The following is a 20149-nucleotide window of genomic DNA, read 5'->3' as shown; positions in this document are numbered from 1 at the left end:
CAACAAGTTTTGGGGGGGGGATGATGTAAGTCGGTTAATTAGTAAATAAGGCTTTTTGGTAATGTATTAAAATAAAACAATAGTATTAAGTTATAACTACGGGGTAGTTGGTTGTCTGATGGTTGATGGCCTAAACAACCGCAAACTCTTTATATGTAAGCTTGTAGCACATTTGGAGACCCATTCTAGTGGAGATTAATATGATATACATCTGTGTTACATGAATATATCTCGGTATACTATATTGTGTGTTCTTCGTTCCATGATATTGTTTTATTATGCTCTGGTGTTATAGTTTGGATCTTGGTGTTCTGTATGCTACAATTTAACCGACTTAGGCTACTAACAGCAGGGGTGGGATCTCTGCCAAGCTTGAGAACATTAATGATTTCACTCATTAATAGAGATCCCAAATAGAGAACTTAGGAGGGCGACATCCTAGGTTGCTCCTAACTGAGAAATATTTCTCAATAGAGGGTTGGGTCAATCCAGGTAAGGTCCTACTAAGTATTGTATCCTTTTCTTGATAACTCAGTTAACACTATTTGTTAAATAGGTAGAATAACATATAGCATTCTTTCTTGTATAATCGCACCGATAAATATATATATGTTTAATTATCTTTCATATTGTTTGTCTACTAACATTTGTTTGCAGGACTTGAACGCCATATAATCCAATCCCCAACTGGGAACATTACAAATAGGATGGTAGCTGAATCTGATGGAGATCATATGACAGCAAGATGGAGAGAGGAAAGGCGAGGTGTTGGCTACTGTGTTCGCCAATGCATTGAGAAGGACGGATGAGTCGGACATCCCTAGTGTGTTTTGGCCAACTCTGCAGTTGCTGCAGGATTTTGGGGAAAGGATGGTGCATGATTTAAAATGATGAATGCATTAAAAGGCATATTTCATCATCCTACGAGCTTGTAAAGGTAGGTTATTAAGGTCATGGTTTTCATTTCTTCTGCAGTGAAAATTAGAAAGTGATTGGTGAGAATGGATATACCATGACAATTCGATGCAAGAAAAGGCAAATGGCCTTTCTTGGGGACATCTCTGAGAAAGGGTTAAAGGTGTTCAGCTTTGGCCATGGGATGGTAATACATGTCATCCAAAGGATTTTGGGCAAATAATTCCTCAAGTTTGAGCATTGGTATACAATAAATACCAATATATCAGCCATGTTTGTTGAAGTATTGTTGTAGGCGGGTGAGGATAAAAAGATGGTGAGTGCCCTTTGTAGGAAATTAGTCAAAAAGTGCTATTTAGGAGAATTATGTTGTTTGTAACTAGGGCTATATAGGGTTCGGATTGCCTTAAGGCAACATCCGAACCCTTTTAGGTCTGGGCCCTAAAGGGTAACATGCCCCAAGTCTAGGCCCTGCCCTAGTCCTCATGCTATCCTAAATACACACGCCATAATAATATTGGCGCCAAAACTTAAAGGAGGCCGACTTGCAAATAAGGGTTAAAGGTGCATATAAATAAAAGACATTTCACAAGTCAAACACAATCACTCAATCTAAAGCATTCAGCGAATCAGCTCTGCATGAAAAGTGCGAATTTACACTAGGAGGGTGCGAACTTGTGCGAACTTGTCTAGACTTATGCGAACTTGTCCAAGAGGACAAAGGCAATCTTTGGTGAAGACTTGATGAGCTTAGAAGTGCAGATCTGTCATACAAGAAGGGATCAGATCTGACAAGGAAGATAACTATTGTACTTGTGATATTAAGGGAGAATATATAATCTGACCTGTGGATCTTTAATGCTGGGTTTTTCCTCCTTGGAGGTTTTCCCAGGGTATTTGTGTTTGTCTGTTGTTTACTTCCTTCATTTCTGAGTTTACTGAATTATGATTTACTAAAATGTTACAAATCTGATTAACAAACTAGGGCATAATTAAAGGACATAAATCTAATTACTAATCTAGGGCACAAAATTACAAATTAGAGGACGTTCTGGAGAATGTAGATGAAAAGAAAATGATCCGCCTACCCAACGATTACAATGTCATCCATAGACAGGGCAACGATGCGGTAAAATTCCCTCTCCTTGTCTCAGGGGATGGTGCGGGGATGTCTTAGAGGCAGCAAGTAGTGGCGAGGAACATTCTTTTTCTCAAAAAACTACTGGACCTAACGAAGGAAGGCAGAGTTGGGTGATTGCATAGGTATTTGGTGCTGGAAGAGTTGATCATACTTGCTCAGGCAACTTGAAGAGATAACAGCTGAAAAGAACATGTATCGAGCTCGTGCTGAGCAAGCTGAGGGATATATTGAGCAAGTTGAGGGATATATTGACCAACTCCTGAGACCATTGCATAATGCCCTTGAGTCCCACATTCCCCCAATGGCATTGGCCCAGAGGACCACAACAGAATTTGAAGGAGTACGGGACACCGCGAGAGCCGTCAAGGAATGGATACAAGGCATCAAAAGAAGGGGAGAACGAATCCTTGAGGAAGTAAAAGAGATGGCCCACCACCAAGAGATCACTCTGGTAAAGCTATTAGAGGTAAAAAGGGAATCCCTCAGAATGCACGAGGTGGCTGCCACAACTCTCCCCCTCATGAGAGCTCTCTTTTGAACCCAAGCAGAGATCCCTACACTCTCCAAGATCCTGGCCCCCCATGATATCAGTGTTTTCAAAGAGTGGTACTCGACTATCACCATGAAAAATGACACAAAAGAAATCATTGATAAAGAACACGAGGCATGTGAGACAATTTTGAAGGACATGCAGGAACTTGGCAAGACAATCCTCTAATCCATGGTTTCCGGATGGAAAAATGACCTGTCCAATGATGTAATACAGCCAGACTGGGAGGAAAGATTGGGAACCGATAAGATCCCCTATTCCACTAAGGACCTGAGTTTTGCCGGTCAATTCCACTCAGACATGCTATGCTTCGAGCGTAATCGTTCCAGCTGGAAAGATGGTTTGAAGCACGTAGACCAATATCTTGAAGGCATGCAGTATAAAATTCGTCATCCTCCTATGCCTCCATTCTGTCTGCTATTCCAATTGTGCATCAGGTTACAGGAGTATGTTCGCGAAGAACGTGTGGCAGGTCGAGATCTTTGGCAAGACTATTTGCATGGCGAGGATGAGTTCTTGGAAAAAGAATCAACAAATTGAAAAGAGAAAGTGTTTTCCTAAAAAGTGTTTTTTCCTTTTAAATCTTGAAAAGTGTTTTTTCCCTTTTAAATCTTGAAAAGTGCACTTTTTGGCCAAAGGGTCATATTTGACTTCCAAGTCAACTAAATGTAAACTTTATGTGTATGCACCCTTTTTGGATTATTTTTGGATAAGTTCTAATTACCCTTTTTTGGTAGTTATTGTTTCCTTTGGAGGTGGTTGCTGATATTTTACCCTCCATTTATGGGTATGGGTGTCTTTTGTAAGGATGAATCTGGGCCGTTTGTTTAGATTAAATCTTGGCCATTCATCCATTTTTTAAGCCTATTTAAACGGGACTGGTTTCCACTTATTTTGTAAGAAGTTCATGGATTGTTGCTGAAGCTTTGGCGAAATTTACAAGATTTAATGCAAAGTTAAGACCGTTTCAAGTTTCCTTGTGAGTGCATGGTCTCCTTCATTAATTTAGAATTTTCAGTTATGTTTCTTTCCTTTATATAGCATTTTCAGATAAATATCCGATAGAATCCTCGTTGTTCATACCATTAGGGAATGACTGACTGTCTTTCCTTCTGCATGGTTAATTTGAACCTTTCATATGCTTAGTTCGGTTATTGAATGCTCACTGAACGAATGTTAAAGTTCTGATGTTGTGGTTAATTTGAAGATCGCACTAGATTGATGCAAGTATTGTGCTTAAATGGCTGGTAATGCTTAGTCTAGTTATTTGGAGGTGTCTGTCTATTGTCTGAATATGCTATCCTAGTTAGATAGTTTAGATTTTTTGTACCTCTTCCTATCCCTCTCTTTTTTCCCTTTTTTTAACCAAGAAGAACTTGCAGTCCTGCTGAAAACAGTATCACGAAACTGAAACCAATTGATAAACGAGACTATTAAAGTTTTAGGGAACTCATCCAGCAATTGCCTATTTCACCGTAAGTCCCCTTGTGTTTCCAGCAAGAACACATCAGACCACTAAGTAATCCCGCCGTCAAGACCTGACAAACGAAACCTTGAGGTTGTCCCCTTTGATCAAACGCAAGAAATAGCATTAGTGATTTCCTTATCTCAAGAGACGATAGGATACTCAGCGAGTACATTCTATTCTGGGTTGGCCGTATGGAGTTTGCAGCAATGCGATTTCAGACACGTCAACAGAAACTCATTTAGTAAAAGGGGGGAAAAGGGAAGGAGGTCTGCTGTGTGGATAGAGGAAGAGGTTTGGAAGCTACAGCTGCAGGTTACGACAAGTAAGTAATGAATGAATACTTCATCATATATGTTAATAAATATAAATCATGAACATTTTATTATATACGTTAATGAATATAATTGATGCTTATTTAATGTATATATTAATAAATATAAGTAATATTTTAATATATATTAATGAATGAATAATTTAATATATATATTAATGAATATTAATAATGAATATTTTAATACGTATATTAATGAATGTTAATAATGAATATTAATAATGAATATTTAATACGTATATTAATGAATATTAATAATGAATATTTTAATATATATGTTGATGAATATAAGTAATGAACATTTTATTACATATGTTAATGAAAGGTTCTTAGATGTTAATAAATACATCTCAATGAAGAGTTAGGAATATACATTAATAAATAAATATGAATTTTGGATAATGGATGTTTTGCTGAATAAATGTTAGGGAATACATGTTAAATTAGGAATATGTAAATGTGGATTATGGAATGGAAAATAGTAATAAATTGTTAAATGTAATATAAATGTGATTACATGATGGAGGCTATAGGGAGGAAACTCCCTTAGTCCAATGGAGGGATTATGATAATCCCTATTAGGCTATATATATACTGAATATCTATATGCATATATATGGCTTGATTGACTAAGTTCATCCAAAAAGAGACGGATCTGGCCGGTCCCCTCTAAGGACTTCGATGATGGGATGCATCATCGAAGGCAGGGAATTGACATATGGTCTTCCTTGGATGGCTTGGGTGTAAGAGGTTACATCCAAGACAGGAATCGAATTAACCTTCGATTTCCTGGATGGCTTGGAATCAAGATGGGTTCCAAGAAGGCGAGCTTCACAACCGCCTAAAGACATCTCTGTATGGCATTCGTATCCTTTTTATTAGACAAGAATTGTGATTAGTGTTAATTAGGTATTTTAAGGTTAAATTGTAGTTAAATTAGTTATATATGTATATTTGTTGTATTTCTAACAATCTGTTTTGCAGGATAGTGATCCCTAACTAGTAGGGACATTACAAAATCTCTCTCGCAAAACCGATTTTGGGGCAAAACCAATATATACACAAATTTACAACTAGAATGGAAAAACAACAAAACAAGAAAGCAAGAAAATGAAACAAGAAGATGAAACAAGAAGAAAAGAAATCATACCTTGCTTCAATCTGAAATGTTTCTTCAAAAGATGAAAAATCTTTAAATGAAAAAAACAATCCCTTAAATAAGCAATGAACAAACTCCCAAAACCCTTGCCATGTTTTTGAAAAACGTTATTAGCAGCGAAAACACCTTTCAAAAGCATGAAGAATTGGTCAAATAATAAGTTCAACCTCCACGCCTAGATGAAAGAAGCCAAAACGACTTAAGAGACGCAAGTTTCGTGTCACTTGAAGACGAAAAACGTGGCATTTTTCAAAAACGTTTTTGCTGTTAAAACGCCTTCAAACCAGCGAATAAATCCACCAAATGGCATGAGAAGAGTTTCAAAATGCATGGAAATAGCAAGGAAACCTAAACGCCTTTCTCCTCTCAAGATTTCTCCACAAAAATTGGTGGAAAATGTCAACCAAATCCTTCAACAAATTCGCCTAAGAAGCTGGTCGGGTTTTTAGAAGAATGCAACAAGTTAGATTTTGCATAATGTACTGAAAATCAGGTTTCTATTCTCACATTACAAGTTTAAAATGTTACTTTTCTCTCAACAAGACAAAATCAGGTTTTTTGGACACAATAGCAAGTTTAAAATGCCTTCATTTTCACTTTATGGAGCAAATCGGGTTTTTTGGACACAATACCAAGTTTAAAATGTCTTCATTTTCACTTTATTCCATTTCTAAGAAAAATTGGGTTTTGGAGAGAGATATGCAAGTTATAATAACTTGTAAAGGGAAAATTAAATCCCCTCAACAAGTTTTAATAACTTAACACATGTAATAGGGGAATAAAATCCCCATTACAAGCAAAAAACACTAAAATAGGGATTTTACAAAAGAATTACAAGTGACCTTTAAATATGCAATTTAAAATTAACTTGTCACTTATCCAAAAAAATCTCTATTATGACTTAAAAAGCCAAAAAGCATCAAGGGGAAAATAACAACTAAGTTACAAGTTCTTTTTTCAAAAAGTGCACATGTAATTACCTAAAAAGTTCCCTACAAAGACTAAAACAAAGAAAAACATTAAAACTTGCAATTTAAGGAAAATTTCCCACCTGCAATCAGGGAGAAAAAACCCGAAATTGAAGAAAAGGCATAGCAAACGAACCCAAAATGCAATGAAATTTGAAACGTGGTTTGAGGATGGACTGAGGATTAAGCCAGTCCAAGGGCGGAGCAAAATTCTGCCTCGGGAAGCATGCATAGAGTAAAATTTTCATTTTTTTCACAAAAATTTTATGTAATGGTCCTTCATTTTTGTTTTGAGGACAACAATGGTGCTAAAGAGGATAAGGAAGATATTTGGTTCCAGATCTGTTACAAGAAGAGGAAAAAACAAGCAATCATATTATCCAGGTGGCCTTGCAAAAGAACCAGCTAGCATTGCAACAGGTGGCCCGGATGGATGGAGGCATACCAGCATCTAAAGCTTTTGCATTGTCAGACGATTAGAAAACTGATACTCCGATATTAAGATTCACAATGTCAAAAAGATAAAATTAAGAATTAACATCACTATAAGTCATGAATAGAATAAAAATAAATTGAAGTTATGTGTTCCTTAAACAAGTTCACTAGACAGCCACCACACATATGAATAAATATGCATCATCTAAATCTATGAATGTACCCTGCTCAATGATATTTTATTACTTCTTTTTAATGTGCATCTTATTGAGGTTCTTCCAAAATAATAAAAGTCATGGCAGGGTTTTGCTGAAACAAATTTTTGTTGTCTAGCAGAAACAGGTAACAGATACCAAGGCCAACTTCCAAAGCCTCAAAAAGTAATGCACACTGGATACCTGAAGTGCCATGATGCCAGTTGTGAACTGTGTCATTGGATGGGCTGTCACAGGTAGAGTCTCGATGACTTTAAAGACATAATCTGAAAGAACGAACAAAAGTAGATCAATAGAACAATTAACCAAAGAATAAAATATCAACATGCACACAGCTCTACCCCATGACACAATTTACCTGGTACTTTTGCACGACTTTGAAGTTCCTTCCCTAATGCAGACACTTGTGCCATGGTTGGTACCTTCATGCAAAACATGGTCAGAAATAATAACTTCTTATGCAAGTAAAAGATTTATAAAGAAAATTTCAACAGAAAGTAATAAGCACCTTTCCTGTTAAGAGAAGCCATAATATCCCTTCTGGCAATGGTTCTCCACCAGGTATTTTTGCTGGGAGCACCTTTTGGCACTCTGGAATTGTCAGACCTCTAAAGCGGATACCCTAAAAACACACAAATATGACAAATGAGAATATCACTGAAATTTGAGAGCAGAACAAATTGCACTGGAATTCAGGCAAAATTCCATTAATGGCAAAAGAGACAAATTATTCCATGGTGGGTACTTTCATAGGGAAATAAAATTCTAGACAAAATCAAGCAACCTCTCTGCAAACGGAAGTTCATCTCAAATGCTAAAAATCATTTATTTCTACAGGCATACCTCATCTGGATCAAGAAGGGAGGTCTCCCACAGCATCCCCGTAATCCCTCTCATGCCTCCAATAACCTTACCACAAGAAGAGACAGATGATTAAATGTCTACAGCTATAATTAGGTATTTATTATAGAATGTGCATATGAGAACCAAAGTATCACTCACCTATGACAGGAAAAGTTTCTGGCCATAATTGAAAAATTTAACAATACAAGAAAAAAGCTTACCATATCCACAGTAACATTCCCAACAGAGACTTTTCCGCATCCAGTCTTCAATTTCTTCAATCTCTCCTGAAATGCACACATAAAAAGTATAACATAAAAACATTTCATTATTTTTAGTGCTTAGAAATGAACATCTATAGGCTCTTGATCCATTTGGACTCTTTAATTTAGTCACAATGAGCATAAAGCCAACTTTCCATTTTTTAACTCAGGCAAATTAAATAAGTCCCCATCCATAGCTATTATAGGTGACACCAAGGTTACAAAAAAGTAAAAGAAGCAAATTTCGTTTACATTCTTTAACCAAAACTTGTCTAAAAATTAAATATTTGTGCAAATTCTGAAAGTTTACAACAGAATAGAGACATCTTATCAGTTCAAGGGATGGAAGGAAACAATGCAGCATGTCTTACGGGTGGTAGTGTTAGAAGGCCATTTTTAGGGATAGGAAGGAGCAGCATTATATTATAGTTCTTTATACAAATAGGGAAAATTTACAAGTATGCTTGAACATTATATCAAGATTCAAGTTTAGACATATTCGTAGTGCAGACAAACTCAAGATTCAATTTTCAATGTTTGTTGATTCAAATATAGCAGAAGTGAGAAAAAGCATTGCTTTCATTAGAAAAAATAACAGCAAAATGTCCAAACATAGGTATAGCAGTAAGATTAATAAAAATATACAACAATTGAACCTTCTACAGCTGAACCTCACCATGCGTTATCAATATAACAGATGGCCTTTGATTCTAAGTCACTGAGAGTATCAATTTTTGACCCACTCAATAGGACCCCAACCACTCCCCGATGCACGTTATCCTCCACATCACAATATCTAGCATCTTTAAGATGAACTAAGGTATGTTGATAATCAACAGTTAATATATCCTAAAGTCACCAAAAACCCTGAAATGCAACTAACTTCTCTACTCATTTACAGATAACAAACATGTATGTGGAACAGTTCCTTTTTTAGCCAAGGAACTAGTTAGCTATGAGAGTGAGGCGAGTGGAAAGCATACTTAACTATCTTGAATCCTTCCCATGCCATGTACACCATTCAATAAGATCTTTTTGAGCAATCCATCCTGGCCCCTGACTTAAAGAATCTTGGACCAAAAATGTTGACAATTTCAGTCCATTGCTCCCAAAATCTAGATGCATCCTCAATGCTAAACATCTTCCCAAAAACCTTCATAAACCCTTCACCTCATCATCATTAAAGAGACCCACTCTACCAAACCTAGGTGCATATCGCTTGGGATTTTGCATACAAGTCACCAAATTCACCAGGGTGTTCATTGTGTTGTACCGTCCTATCACAATAAGCTTATATGCTCATACAATTTCAATTGAAGGTACATACTATGAATTGTTTGCCCCATCTATGATACTATGTTGACAATGTATCATAAATCTCTCCAAGACTAACAAAGTTTGTATCAACATATATATTTACCTAAACAAAAGGAGAGGTGATAGAGCATAAAAGTCTACAAGAAAGTACTTTTTTTTCTGAGGTATATTCAAAATTTAGATCTAAAATGTGAAAAATAATAACAATTACAAACATTCGTAAATTCTTACATCACATCACAATGGACCACCAAGCTTCTTCGAGGACTCTTTGTTTCACCTTCTTCCCTTCTTTTATCATCACTTTAACCCACTTTTTCCACTCACTACAAACCGTTATGGATTGTATAGCCTCATCACATCCCCTCAAACAAAATGACCATGTTTGAGGACTCCTTCCTAGGAAAAGTGTCAAAGGGTGCAAATGACATGTGGCGCTTGCATAAAAACAGTTGTGAATTGTTGTTACAAATTTCAGTACCACTAGAAAACTTTCTCACAATCATGTTTGTAACCAAGATTGTCATATCAACTATTATCTTTCTGGTTAAAAGCCAAGTCTATACGTGTTGGTATTTTCTTGTTCCCATGAGAGTATATGCAAAACGTTCATCCTATGAAATATCTGAACACACTCCAAAACAGGCACAGTTAGAAGAAATAAAGGCTCCAATTGTTGGAAATGTTGATATTGATGTCATAGGTTGATGTTTAATTGTTAGAATTGTCGTCAATGATGAAAGTTAGGTTTGTCAATGATGAAAATTGATGTCTTCTTTGATTGTTAATTTTGTTATTAATCAAACCTATTTACAAGGATGAAATTGGTGGAATTACAATCACTACTGTCAAAGAATGTTATTATCAAAAGTTGACAAAAAGTTAAACTGCAAGAGTCAATCGGGTTTAGTCCCTCAACGATTTTTGAGTTATGTTGGCAATGTGTCTACTGGCAGGAGGGCTAAGGGAGGACCTACCCCTGACCCCAGATCAAGGTGGTTTCTCTTTACAAAATAGGCTAAGGCAATTATGCTTCACCATTCGAACTTTCTTCTTAAGGGTTTCGAAATTTCATTCTAGAAACAAACATGGTGTATCTCATGGCCTGACCCCCAAAATGCATTTGTACTCATCAACGTTCAGAACTGGTATTTGACTCTTGTGTAGTCGGCATAAAATGACTATTGTTATGTTTGATAATATTGGTCATCCGGTAATGTATTAATTGTCCAAATTAAGTTTCTTGTCACTCTCGAGTAGTTAATGTGTTGGTTGGCTGACGCTTGTGTTCCTCTTGGCAACAGTCGAGTGCTTTAAATATGTTGTGTACCACCAAGGAAGGTACTAGGATATAGTCGGATGAATTGTAATCCTTGGTCGACCATCTCCAATCTTCTTCTCTATAATAATTTCATGTGCGAATAAAGATATATTTTATTCCTATATCTGGTTTGCATTATTATTTGTATTATTATTTCTTGTATTTAATTTATCAAATATAGCAATAAACATTTGGTACCATTTCCTTAAAAGAAATCGGGTCAGCCTTGAGTGATTCATGCCCACGGACCCCAAAAAAGGTAAGAAGAAGCCACGGGGTGGTCAAGATCAAGCGATTAGGCGATCTTTAAGGATTCTAGAACAAAAAGAACGAAGAAGAAGATTACAAGAAACATTTCAGGAAAATCCAATCAGACGATTACACCATCTATCCGTACAGTCAACGTCAGATGAGGAATACTAAGAGGGAAATCTTTAACTCATAGACATATTTTGTCGTCTATCCATCTCAAGGGAACCAAGATTTGGAGGACCCGAATCACCAACCCTCGGCCGGAGGGAGCACAGGGATGAGTCAGAGCCTAGAAGTACCCAAAGTGTTGCGGACACTAGAGGTGGCTAAGAGTGCAGGGAAAGCATTGGAACGTAGCAGTCTGAAAAGTCCACCCAAGACCAGCACACAAGGGAGTAAGCAAGTGAGAAAGATGGTGACTTCTCCAACAAGTTTGAATATGTAGAAACTGCCTAAGTTCATCAGGGAAGGATCGAAGGATCTCGTACGCCATTGAAAGGCTTGCATAACAATATGGGAGGCGACATGGAATGAAATGAAGAAGGCATTTCGAGAAGAGTTATTGCCATCGACTGGTATATAGACCTAGCGAATCAACACAAAGCAACATGGAAATCACATAAAATCAAAAATTATGTCAAATTAAGTTGTATAAAAGGTATATACCATGTGTGTTTGATACCCATTTGTTTGTTTTGCAGGAGATGAAGAAAGAAATCAAGGGGATCACATTGGTGGAGGATCAAAACAAGTGTCCTAAGGAAGAAAATTTCAATGTCAAGAAGATGTCCTCAAGAAGAAAACTTCATCAGCAAATACAAAAACATCAAGGATGATGATTTCAAAGCAAAAGGAGGAATATTGTAAAATCTACACCACCATGCAAAGGAGAAAACTTCATTTACAAGCACGAGAATGCCCAAGGGGAATCTCAACTCTCACCGCACCAGGGAGACATGAAGAGATCAAGGGAGTGTGAAGGAGAGGTCATACAATCACCCCAAGGCAAGCAAGCGAGGATGGAGGAATGACTCGACTACATCAATGCTACCCATCATCATCATATTGAGCAAGTGACTAATGTTGAGTATCAAGACATATCTCTCAACATCCCTTCCTGATGATGAATCAAGTCTACAAGTGCAAAGTCGAGCTATCATCCCAGTCACTACAGCAATTCGAGAGGTTCCAACATCAGTATGTCTTGATTCAATGGACCTGATTCGTCCATGATGGCACAAACTTTAAGGCACCTACCCCTATTATCCATTGGTCAAATATTCCAGAGATGACATGTGTCAAAATGTTGTAATTATTTCATTGGCCAGAATAGAGTTTGTTGTAACAAACCCTAATTAGGGTTTCATTGTAAAATCTTGGCCATTGATCTCAAATCAATCCAGGCCACTCATTGTAATGAGCTCTCTATATAAAGCTTAAGCTCTCCTTTGAAAAGGTTAATAAATAGTTAGTGAATAAAATAGTGAATAGAATAGAAGAAGAGTTAGTAGCTCCAGAATAGTTTAGTAGAAGTTAGAAGTTAGAATAGATTAGGAGAAGAAGAAATTGTTGTTCAAGACTTGTAAATGAGATACTCTTTTCATTGAAGTTATGGTGAAATGTATTATTTCAACAAGTCTCATGGTTTCTACTTCTCAATTTACTTTCATGTTGATTAAATCGAGTGGAGAAAATTGTTGAATGCATTTGTGTGGAATCCGTTTAGTCCATACCACTAGCCTCTTGCTGATTGTAAGTGTGCCTTGCGTGGTCAACTGGAATGATATGAGCTTAACTTCGCATTGTTATACATCCATTGTTTATGCATTAACTTGAATGGTGATCAATGTTTGATGATAATGATTTGAATATCTTTGAAGTATCCCTTAGAAGATTGCACTTAAATTGTGTCAAATTGTTCAGTTCAATGCTGCGACCTCGCCCAGTAGGATTCCATTGAATCATTCACTCTTCTCTTGCATATTTAGAATTAGAATAGACTCCCTAAACCCTATGTCTTTTGCTCTTTCTTTATTCTTCAAGCAAGTAATTAGAATCTAAGTTCCAACGATTCAAGCATTCAATAATTCAACGTAAGTCCCTTTTCTGATTCCAACATAATCACATCAAACCATTGAGCTTATCCACACGTCGTGACCCTACATACAAGAACCTTGGAGTTGTCTCAAATGATCCTTAAGCTAATCTTCAGAATTTGAGTAACTTTATTCAAGAGAGGATAAGATAATTTTGGGTACTTTATTCTATGTTCACATGTGCATAAAAAACACATCAATAGGTAGTATCGCCAGAGGGTTTCATCTTTGCATCTTGTTGTAATTGCACACTCCACTAAATAAGTGTAGATAAGGATGGCTTCCTACCTTGTGTGTCCGTTTTACTATTGTAATTGCACACTCTGCTGAATAAGCGAGAAGTCATTGTGATTACTGTACTTGCACACTCCGCTATAAGCGTTTTAGTGTTTCTTTGCAGTTCATGCATCAAGCACACTCCGTTGTGTGATTAGTTAACTTGCTTACTTCATGTTGTTCTATTCTAGAAAATTGGGTGTGGTCTTATACATTGTATCCACTCACCGTGCCCATCTTGGGAACTGGGTGATCAGAATTGTGATGAGGACATTCCATCGGTGATCAGAATTATGATAAGGACATGCCATTATAGCTTTGAGTAAGTGAAACTTTCAACCAAAAAAAAATTGGGGTGTTTATTACACCTCCACCTCCAACAAAAAGAAATGCTTAGCATAACTAATCTCCACCAATTTGAAGAATAGTTTCCTAAAAAACTTAATAAAAGTGCACATATAATGTGGTCACTGCATACAAGCATTTGTGTGTTTGAAGGTTTTGTCACTACCATCTTCACCCAACGTATATTTTCAATATTTTTCACTACATGCTTGAATGCATGAACACGACATGGAATCTAAAAACTATATTTCTAACTTGTAAGCACTGTCCAACACCAGCCTAGCTAACTTGCAAACACATGTTGAATGTTGGGGATTGTAATCTTGACTTGCGAATCTTTCCTATGGGTCCTATTGAGTTATAAAATATAGTAGACCTTTGGGCTAGCTTTTCTCTTATTTTAGTAACTTGTAACTACTAGTAATCGCACCTCGGTATGCAATGGGTACGCCAAAGAGGTGTGGAAGGTCAATCAAGAAAAAATTAGTATATTTTTACATACATTTGTGAGAAGCACACAGATAATACTGAGAGGGGGAGGGCGGTTAATCAGTATTGCAGAAATTTAACTTTTTAAAAATCAACAGAATCACAACAAGAATAATCACAATGACAAAAACACCAAATATCTGCTGGAAAATTTCAGGTAAAAGCCCACAACATTAAAAGACTTTCATTATATTCAAATGGGCTCCAACCTGTTGTGACCATTTCACACATCGCCCCATCAAAATGGGGACCCCCTTTTTTTTGCTCAAGCCCTAGTCTCTTAGTCTAATATCTCCCTCTTGCAGGTGAAATGAGAAAGTTTGTAGCATATAGATATCATGAAAAGTCAAGAGTTCAACTGAAGAGTGTGAGAGACTGCTAGTTAGAGATACTTCAAGTGCTTGAAGTTGAGGGCGAAAGCTTCAAGCGCTCCTCTTGAGGAGCGAAATTTTACTTAGAATGCCCTTAGTTGAGAGCGAAGTTGTTCCATGAGCCTTATTTTGACAAGTTTGAATGAATGGAGTGAAGCAAGGTGAGCAAGCAAGCACCAAGTGTTAAATTTCAATAAACTTCATGTGCTGGCCTGCAAGAGCGAACTTCATGTGCAAAGGCAGAGGAGCAAACTGAACTTCATGTGCCTCTCCCACAGAGCGAAAATTCATCCTAACACTTCATGTTGAGCATGCCATGACACACTAAAGTTGAGAGAGTGAGTGAAAGTGAGCAAAGGTGAGTTGGGTTTCGATTTGAAATTCACTTCATGTGCTTAGCCTCAGGAGCGAATTTCATGACCATCACTTTAGGAGCGAATTTCATGACCATCACTTTTGGATGAAGATAGTGAGCATGATTTTGATTTGAGATCACCCCAAGTACTCCTCTAGAGCAAAGTATTACTTCATGTGCTCTCTAATAGGAGCGAATTTTGCATTTTAGGCTTTCATAAGGAAAGTTTGACGTGTTTTTGTGAATGAAGGTTTGAAAAACCTAAGGATTTAATTGATGAAAATTGAAATAATGAAGTGATGGAAGGAAAGTTAATGTAGCTAACTTCATGTTGGTGTTGGAAATAAGCCACACCCGGACCGACAATGGACTGGTCCAAGAGGGACCAGTAGCTCAGTGGCAGAGCACTCCAGCAGCGTATGGAAGGTCCTAGGTTCGATTCCTAGCTGGTCCATGTCTCAACATGGTATCAAAGCCAAGTTGGTAGAGAAATAATAATAAAAAAATAGAGACAACTCTTTTCAGACTTGCATTCAGAATCGAAGTAAAAACAATCATGGTAAACAATGTTAGAGTGGAGGATAGACTTGAAGGCGCATCCAACTTTGTCTCGTGGAGAATTCGAATAACAGCAATTCTTCAAGAACTCGAATTAGATGCATACATAGAAGAAGACACTAAGATGCCGGAAGACAAGCCAAAGAAAACAACCTGGAAAAGACACAACAACAAGGCTAAGAAAATCATAATTGATGCTCTTAAGATCACATTCTCCCAACCATCTCAAAACTTACTACAGCTTATGATATGTCAAGACCATTCAAAACTCATATGAAATAAATAATGCAAACAGATTGCCCACCTTAAAGCAACAATTAATGCATATCTACATAAACAAAGGAGAATCAATTACCTCCTATTTCATGAGGATTTCAGAGTTGAAAGACCAATTATAAACTATTGGAAATAATGTAGATGATATGGAGCTATCTCTAATAGCACTTAAGGGATTACCATCCAGTTGGGAGTCCTTTATTCACGGCATTAGTGCTCGTCCGACACTACCAAAATTTGATCAACTCAAGAATGATTGCACTCAAGAAGAATCTCAGCTAATCACAAGAGGATTGGGTCCAAACAAAGAGGGAGATATTCAAGCACTACATGCTAACACAAGCAACAAAGGGAAGAAAAGGAAGTTCAAACGGAAGAGAGGAAATAACCACAAAACCAGAGACTTCTCCAAGATTAATTGCTACAAGTGTGATAAATTTGGACACACTCACAAATTCTGTCCAGAAAGGAAGAAAGCTCAAGCAACCATAGCTGAAGTAAAGGAAGTAGAGAATCCTCTATTTTTCCTAGCCTTATCAAGTGAACTAAACTCAAACAAACATATGTGGATAATCAACAGTGGAGCATCTCGACACATAACCGGATTTAGAGATCAATTTGAAACCTTTGAAGGCCCACTCAATTGAAGAAGTTACAATAGGAGACAATTCTACCTATCCAGTGAAAGGAATTGGGACCTGCTCAATTCAATTAAGTATCAAGAGTTATACTACAATTGAAAGATGTTCTTTTTGTACCAAGTATCAAAAGGAATTTGGTCTCTATTTCAGGACTAGATGATCAAGGATATCGTGTCACCTTCCATGAAGATAAAGTTCTACTCTGGCCTAAAAATTCTAATATAAAGAATGCTATTCCTATAGGGTCTAGAGAGGGTAGTTTATACAAATTATGTAATATTCAAAAACAAGCACTAAATCATGAAGTATCAAACTCTAATGAAAGTTGGTATAGAAGATTAGGACATCTTCGATTTAGTGCCCTACCTTCCATAGGAAAGATTACCACAAGATTACCCAATCTAAAATCTGATCATGTTTGAACTTGTAAAGGATGTGCTCTAAGGAAGAACTCAAAAAGGTCCTTTCCCTCAAGTGAACACAAATCAAAAGTTGTACTAGAGTTTGTCCACACTGATTTGTGTGGTCCAATATCATTACCATCACTAGGAGGTTTCTTGTATTATGTGATATTTGTTGATGACTACTATAGGAAAACTTGGATCTATTTCATAAAACTCAAGGAATCAAATGAAGTGTTATCAAAATTCAAAGAATTTAAAGCCTTACTGGAAAATCAAACTGGGAAGAAAATAAAGACTAAGATTAGATAATGGGGGTGAATACATCTCTGAAAATTTTAAAGAATTTTACAATTCTGTTGGGATTAAGAGGGAGTGTACTGTACCTTATACTCCTCAACAGAATGGAGTCGCGGAAAGAAAAAACAAAACTATCATCGAAGCCACTAAAGCCATGATGCGTGATCAAAATCTACATAACTCATTTTGGGCTGTAGCCTCAAATATAGTTGTGTATATTCAAAACAAATGCCATCATTCAATCCTAGAGAATATAACACCTGAAGAAGCCTTTACAGGAAATAAACCAGATTTAAGCCATCTAAGAATCTTTGGTTGCCACGTGTATATTCACGTTCCTAAAGAAAAGAGAACTAAACTAGAACCTTCCGGGAAGAAAGGCATATTTGTTGGCTATAGTGAAACCACTAAAGGATATAGAGTCTATATTCCAGGGTGAAGATCTATTGAAATCAGCAGAGATGTCAAATTTGAAGAAGATGCTGCTTATAAACTCTCTCTAAGTGCAGAAGATGATCAAACCACAGAATCAGATGAAAATCTTACAGTTGAGAATCAGAGGGAGAATAACATAGAAAATCATGAACTTCAATCACCTAATTTCAAGAATGCTGAAAATCCTAAGAACAAGAAAAGACTACTATGGGCAAGAAAGATGATTGAAGAAAATAATGTGGAACCTGATGAAATCTTCAAAGAGAATAAGAAAACAAGAAGTCAATCATGCTATGTTGCACTCATGACTGAAATTACAAAATCTGAACCATCAAATGTTGAAGAAGCCTTAACATGTCAAGCTTGGAAAGATGCAATGATTGAGGAATACCAATCTATATTAAAGAATGATGTCTGGGACATTGTATCTAGACCTAAAGACAAATCAGTTGTCTCATCAAAGTGGTTATTCAAAATCAAATATGCACCAGATGGTAGTATTGAAAAACACAAAGCCAGATTCGTTGTCAGGGGGTTCTCTCAAAAACCTGAAATTGATTACGAAGAGACATTTGCTCCGGTTACCCGATATACTTCTGTGAGAACCATCATTGCCATTGTAGCTTCCAAAAGGTGGAAAATACACCTAATGGACGTAAAGACCACATTTTTGAATGGTATTATTGAGGAAGAAGTATACATAGAACAACCTGAAGGCTTTGCTACACAAGATAGAAACCTCTATGTGTGTAGACTAAAAAAAGCTCTCTACGGCCTTAAGCAAGCTCCCAGGCCATGGTACGAAAGGATAGATAGTTATCTCTCCAAACTAAGATATTCCAAAAATGATGCAGATTCTAACATATACTTCAAAATATTGGATGTTGACATGTTAATACTTGTTCTCTATATTGATGACTTGTTGATAATAGGAGAAGATCACCTCATTGCAAAATGCAAACAAGATCTTATGGCTGAATTCGATATGAAAGATCTAGGTCTACTGCACTATTTTTTGGGCCTAGAAGTATGGCAAAAAGAGACTTATATTTTCCTAAATCAAGGAAAATACACCACTGATATCCTGACCAGATTTGGTATGATAGATTGTAAACCTCTCTCCATTCCAATGGAAACAAATCTTCATAAGCTCAAAAGTGAAGCAGCAGATTGAGAACCTACAGATCCTACATACTATAGACAAATCATTGGATCTCTTATATACCTAGTAAACACTCGCTCTGATATTTGTTACGCTACCAATGTGTTAAGCCATTTCATGTGCGAACCTAAAAAGATTTACCTAATGGCGGCTAAGCATATTCTGAGATACTTGCGTGGCACTATTGGACTTGGCCTGAAGCATAAAAATGTAGAGATACACTCCAAGGGTATTCTGATTCCGACTAGGCAAGCAGTTCCATTGATCGTAAAAGTACAAGAAGGTGTTGTTTTAGTCTTGGATCAGCTATGATATCCTGGTTTAGCAGAAAACAGTCAACAGTTGCTCAGAGTTCCATTGAAGCCGAATATATGGCTGCCTCCATGGGAGCACATGAGGCAGTGTGGTTAACGAAATTGCTAATTGGACTATTTGGGAAACCACTAGACGCCATTGTGATTCAATGTGATAATCAAAGCTGCATCAAACTTTATGTAAATCCAGTCTTTCATAATCGATCCAAGCATATAGAGATCCCATACCTTTACATAAGAGATATGATAGAGAGAGATCTTATCAAATTGACCTACATCAGCACTGAAGAGTAAAGTGCCGACATATTCACCAAACCTCTTGCAAAATTGAAAGTGGAATACCTTAGAGGTAAACTTGGTATGACTAAATTATAATGGAAATTTCTAATATTAATATTGTTCATATGTGATTTGATATATTCATGATTATCTTGGATGCAATATTGCATGTATGTGTTGTGTCATGAAAGGTGACGATCTTTCATGTAAGTGTAAGATCGGTATTGTAAGGTGACGACTTTAACAATAGCCTAATCTGAGATTGACTACATTAAGTTGATGTCCCAGAATGTGCCGGAAATCTTGATACTAAAATTCCTATGATGAGGTTTTGACTTGTTATCACTAAATGGTTGTTCTGAAATATGTCGGAAACTATGATAACAACAATATCATGATTGACTACATTAATTTGATGTCCTGGAATGTGCCGGATATCATGATACTAAATTTGTTTCACCTATGATAATGACAATGTTATAATTGTCACTAGAATCAAGGTAGTAATTTGATAAGACTTCAAATAGTTGTTGTCCCAGAGTGCTGGATATCAGATAATCTATATCTCTCTAAGATATGAAGTATTTCATTAGTAAGTATTTCTGAGTGAATGATCATGTCAAATAAATATGTATATCTAGAAGGTTGTTCCTTAAAACTCAATTATGAAATT

General features: G+C 36.6%; 1 protein-coding gene across 3 annotated transcripts in view; it reads right to left on the bottom strand.

Annotated features, from left to right (window-relative positions):
- LOC131048073 (citrate synthase, mitochondrial) overlaps positions 1 to 20149 on the bottom strand; it is a 190428-nt gene that overhangs the window by 80124 nt on the left and 90155 nt on the right. For all 3 annotated transcript variants that reach the window (XM_057981928.1, XM_057981927.1, XM_057981929.1), the window contains 5 exons: positions 8247 to 8312; positions 8026 to 8091; positions 7691 to 7804; positions 7541 to 7604; positions 7366 to 7448 (listed from right to left, as the gene is read on the bottom strand). In XM_057981928.1, the coding sequence (XP_057837911.1) occupies positions 7366 to 7448; positions 7541 to 7604; positions 7691 to 7804; positions 8026 to 8091; positions 8247 to 8312 (393 nt within the window). The remainder of the gene's footprint in view (positions 1 to 7365; positions 7449 to 7540; positions 7605 to 7690; positions 7805 to 8025; positions 8092 to 8246; positions 8313 to 20149) is intronic.

Source organism: Cryptomeria japonica, chromosome 6, assembly GCF_030272615.1.
Source record: "Cryptomeria japonica chromosome 6, Sugi_1.0, whole genome shotgun sequence".
Taxonomy (NCBI): Eukaryota; Viridiplantae; Streptophyta; class Pinopsida; order Cupressales; family Cupressaceae; genus Cryptomeria; species Cryptomeria japonica.
This window is presented reverse-complemented; position numbering and strand designations above follow the sequence as displayed.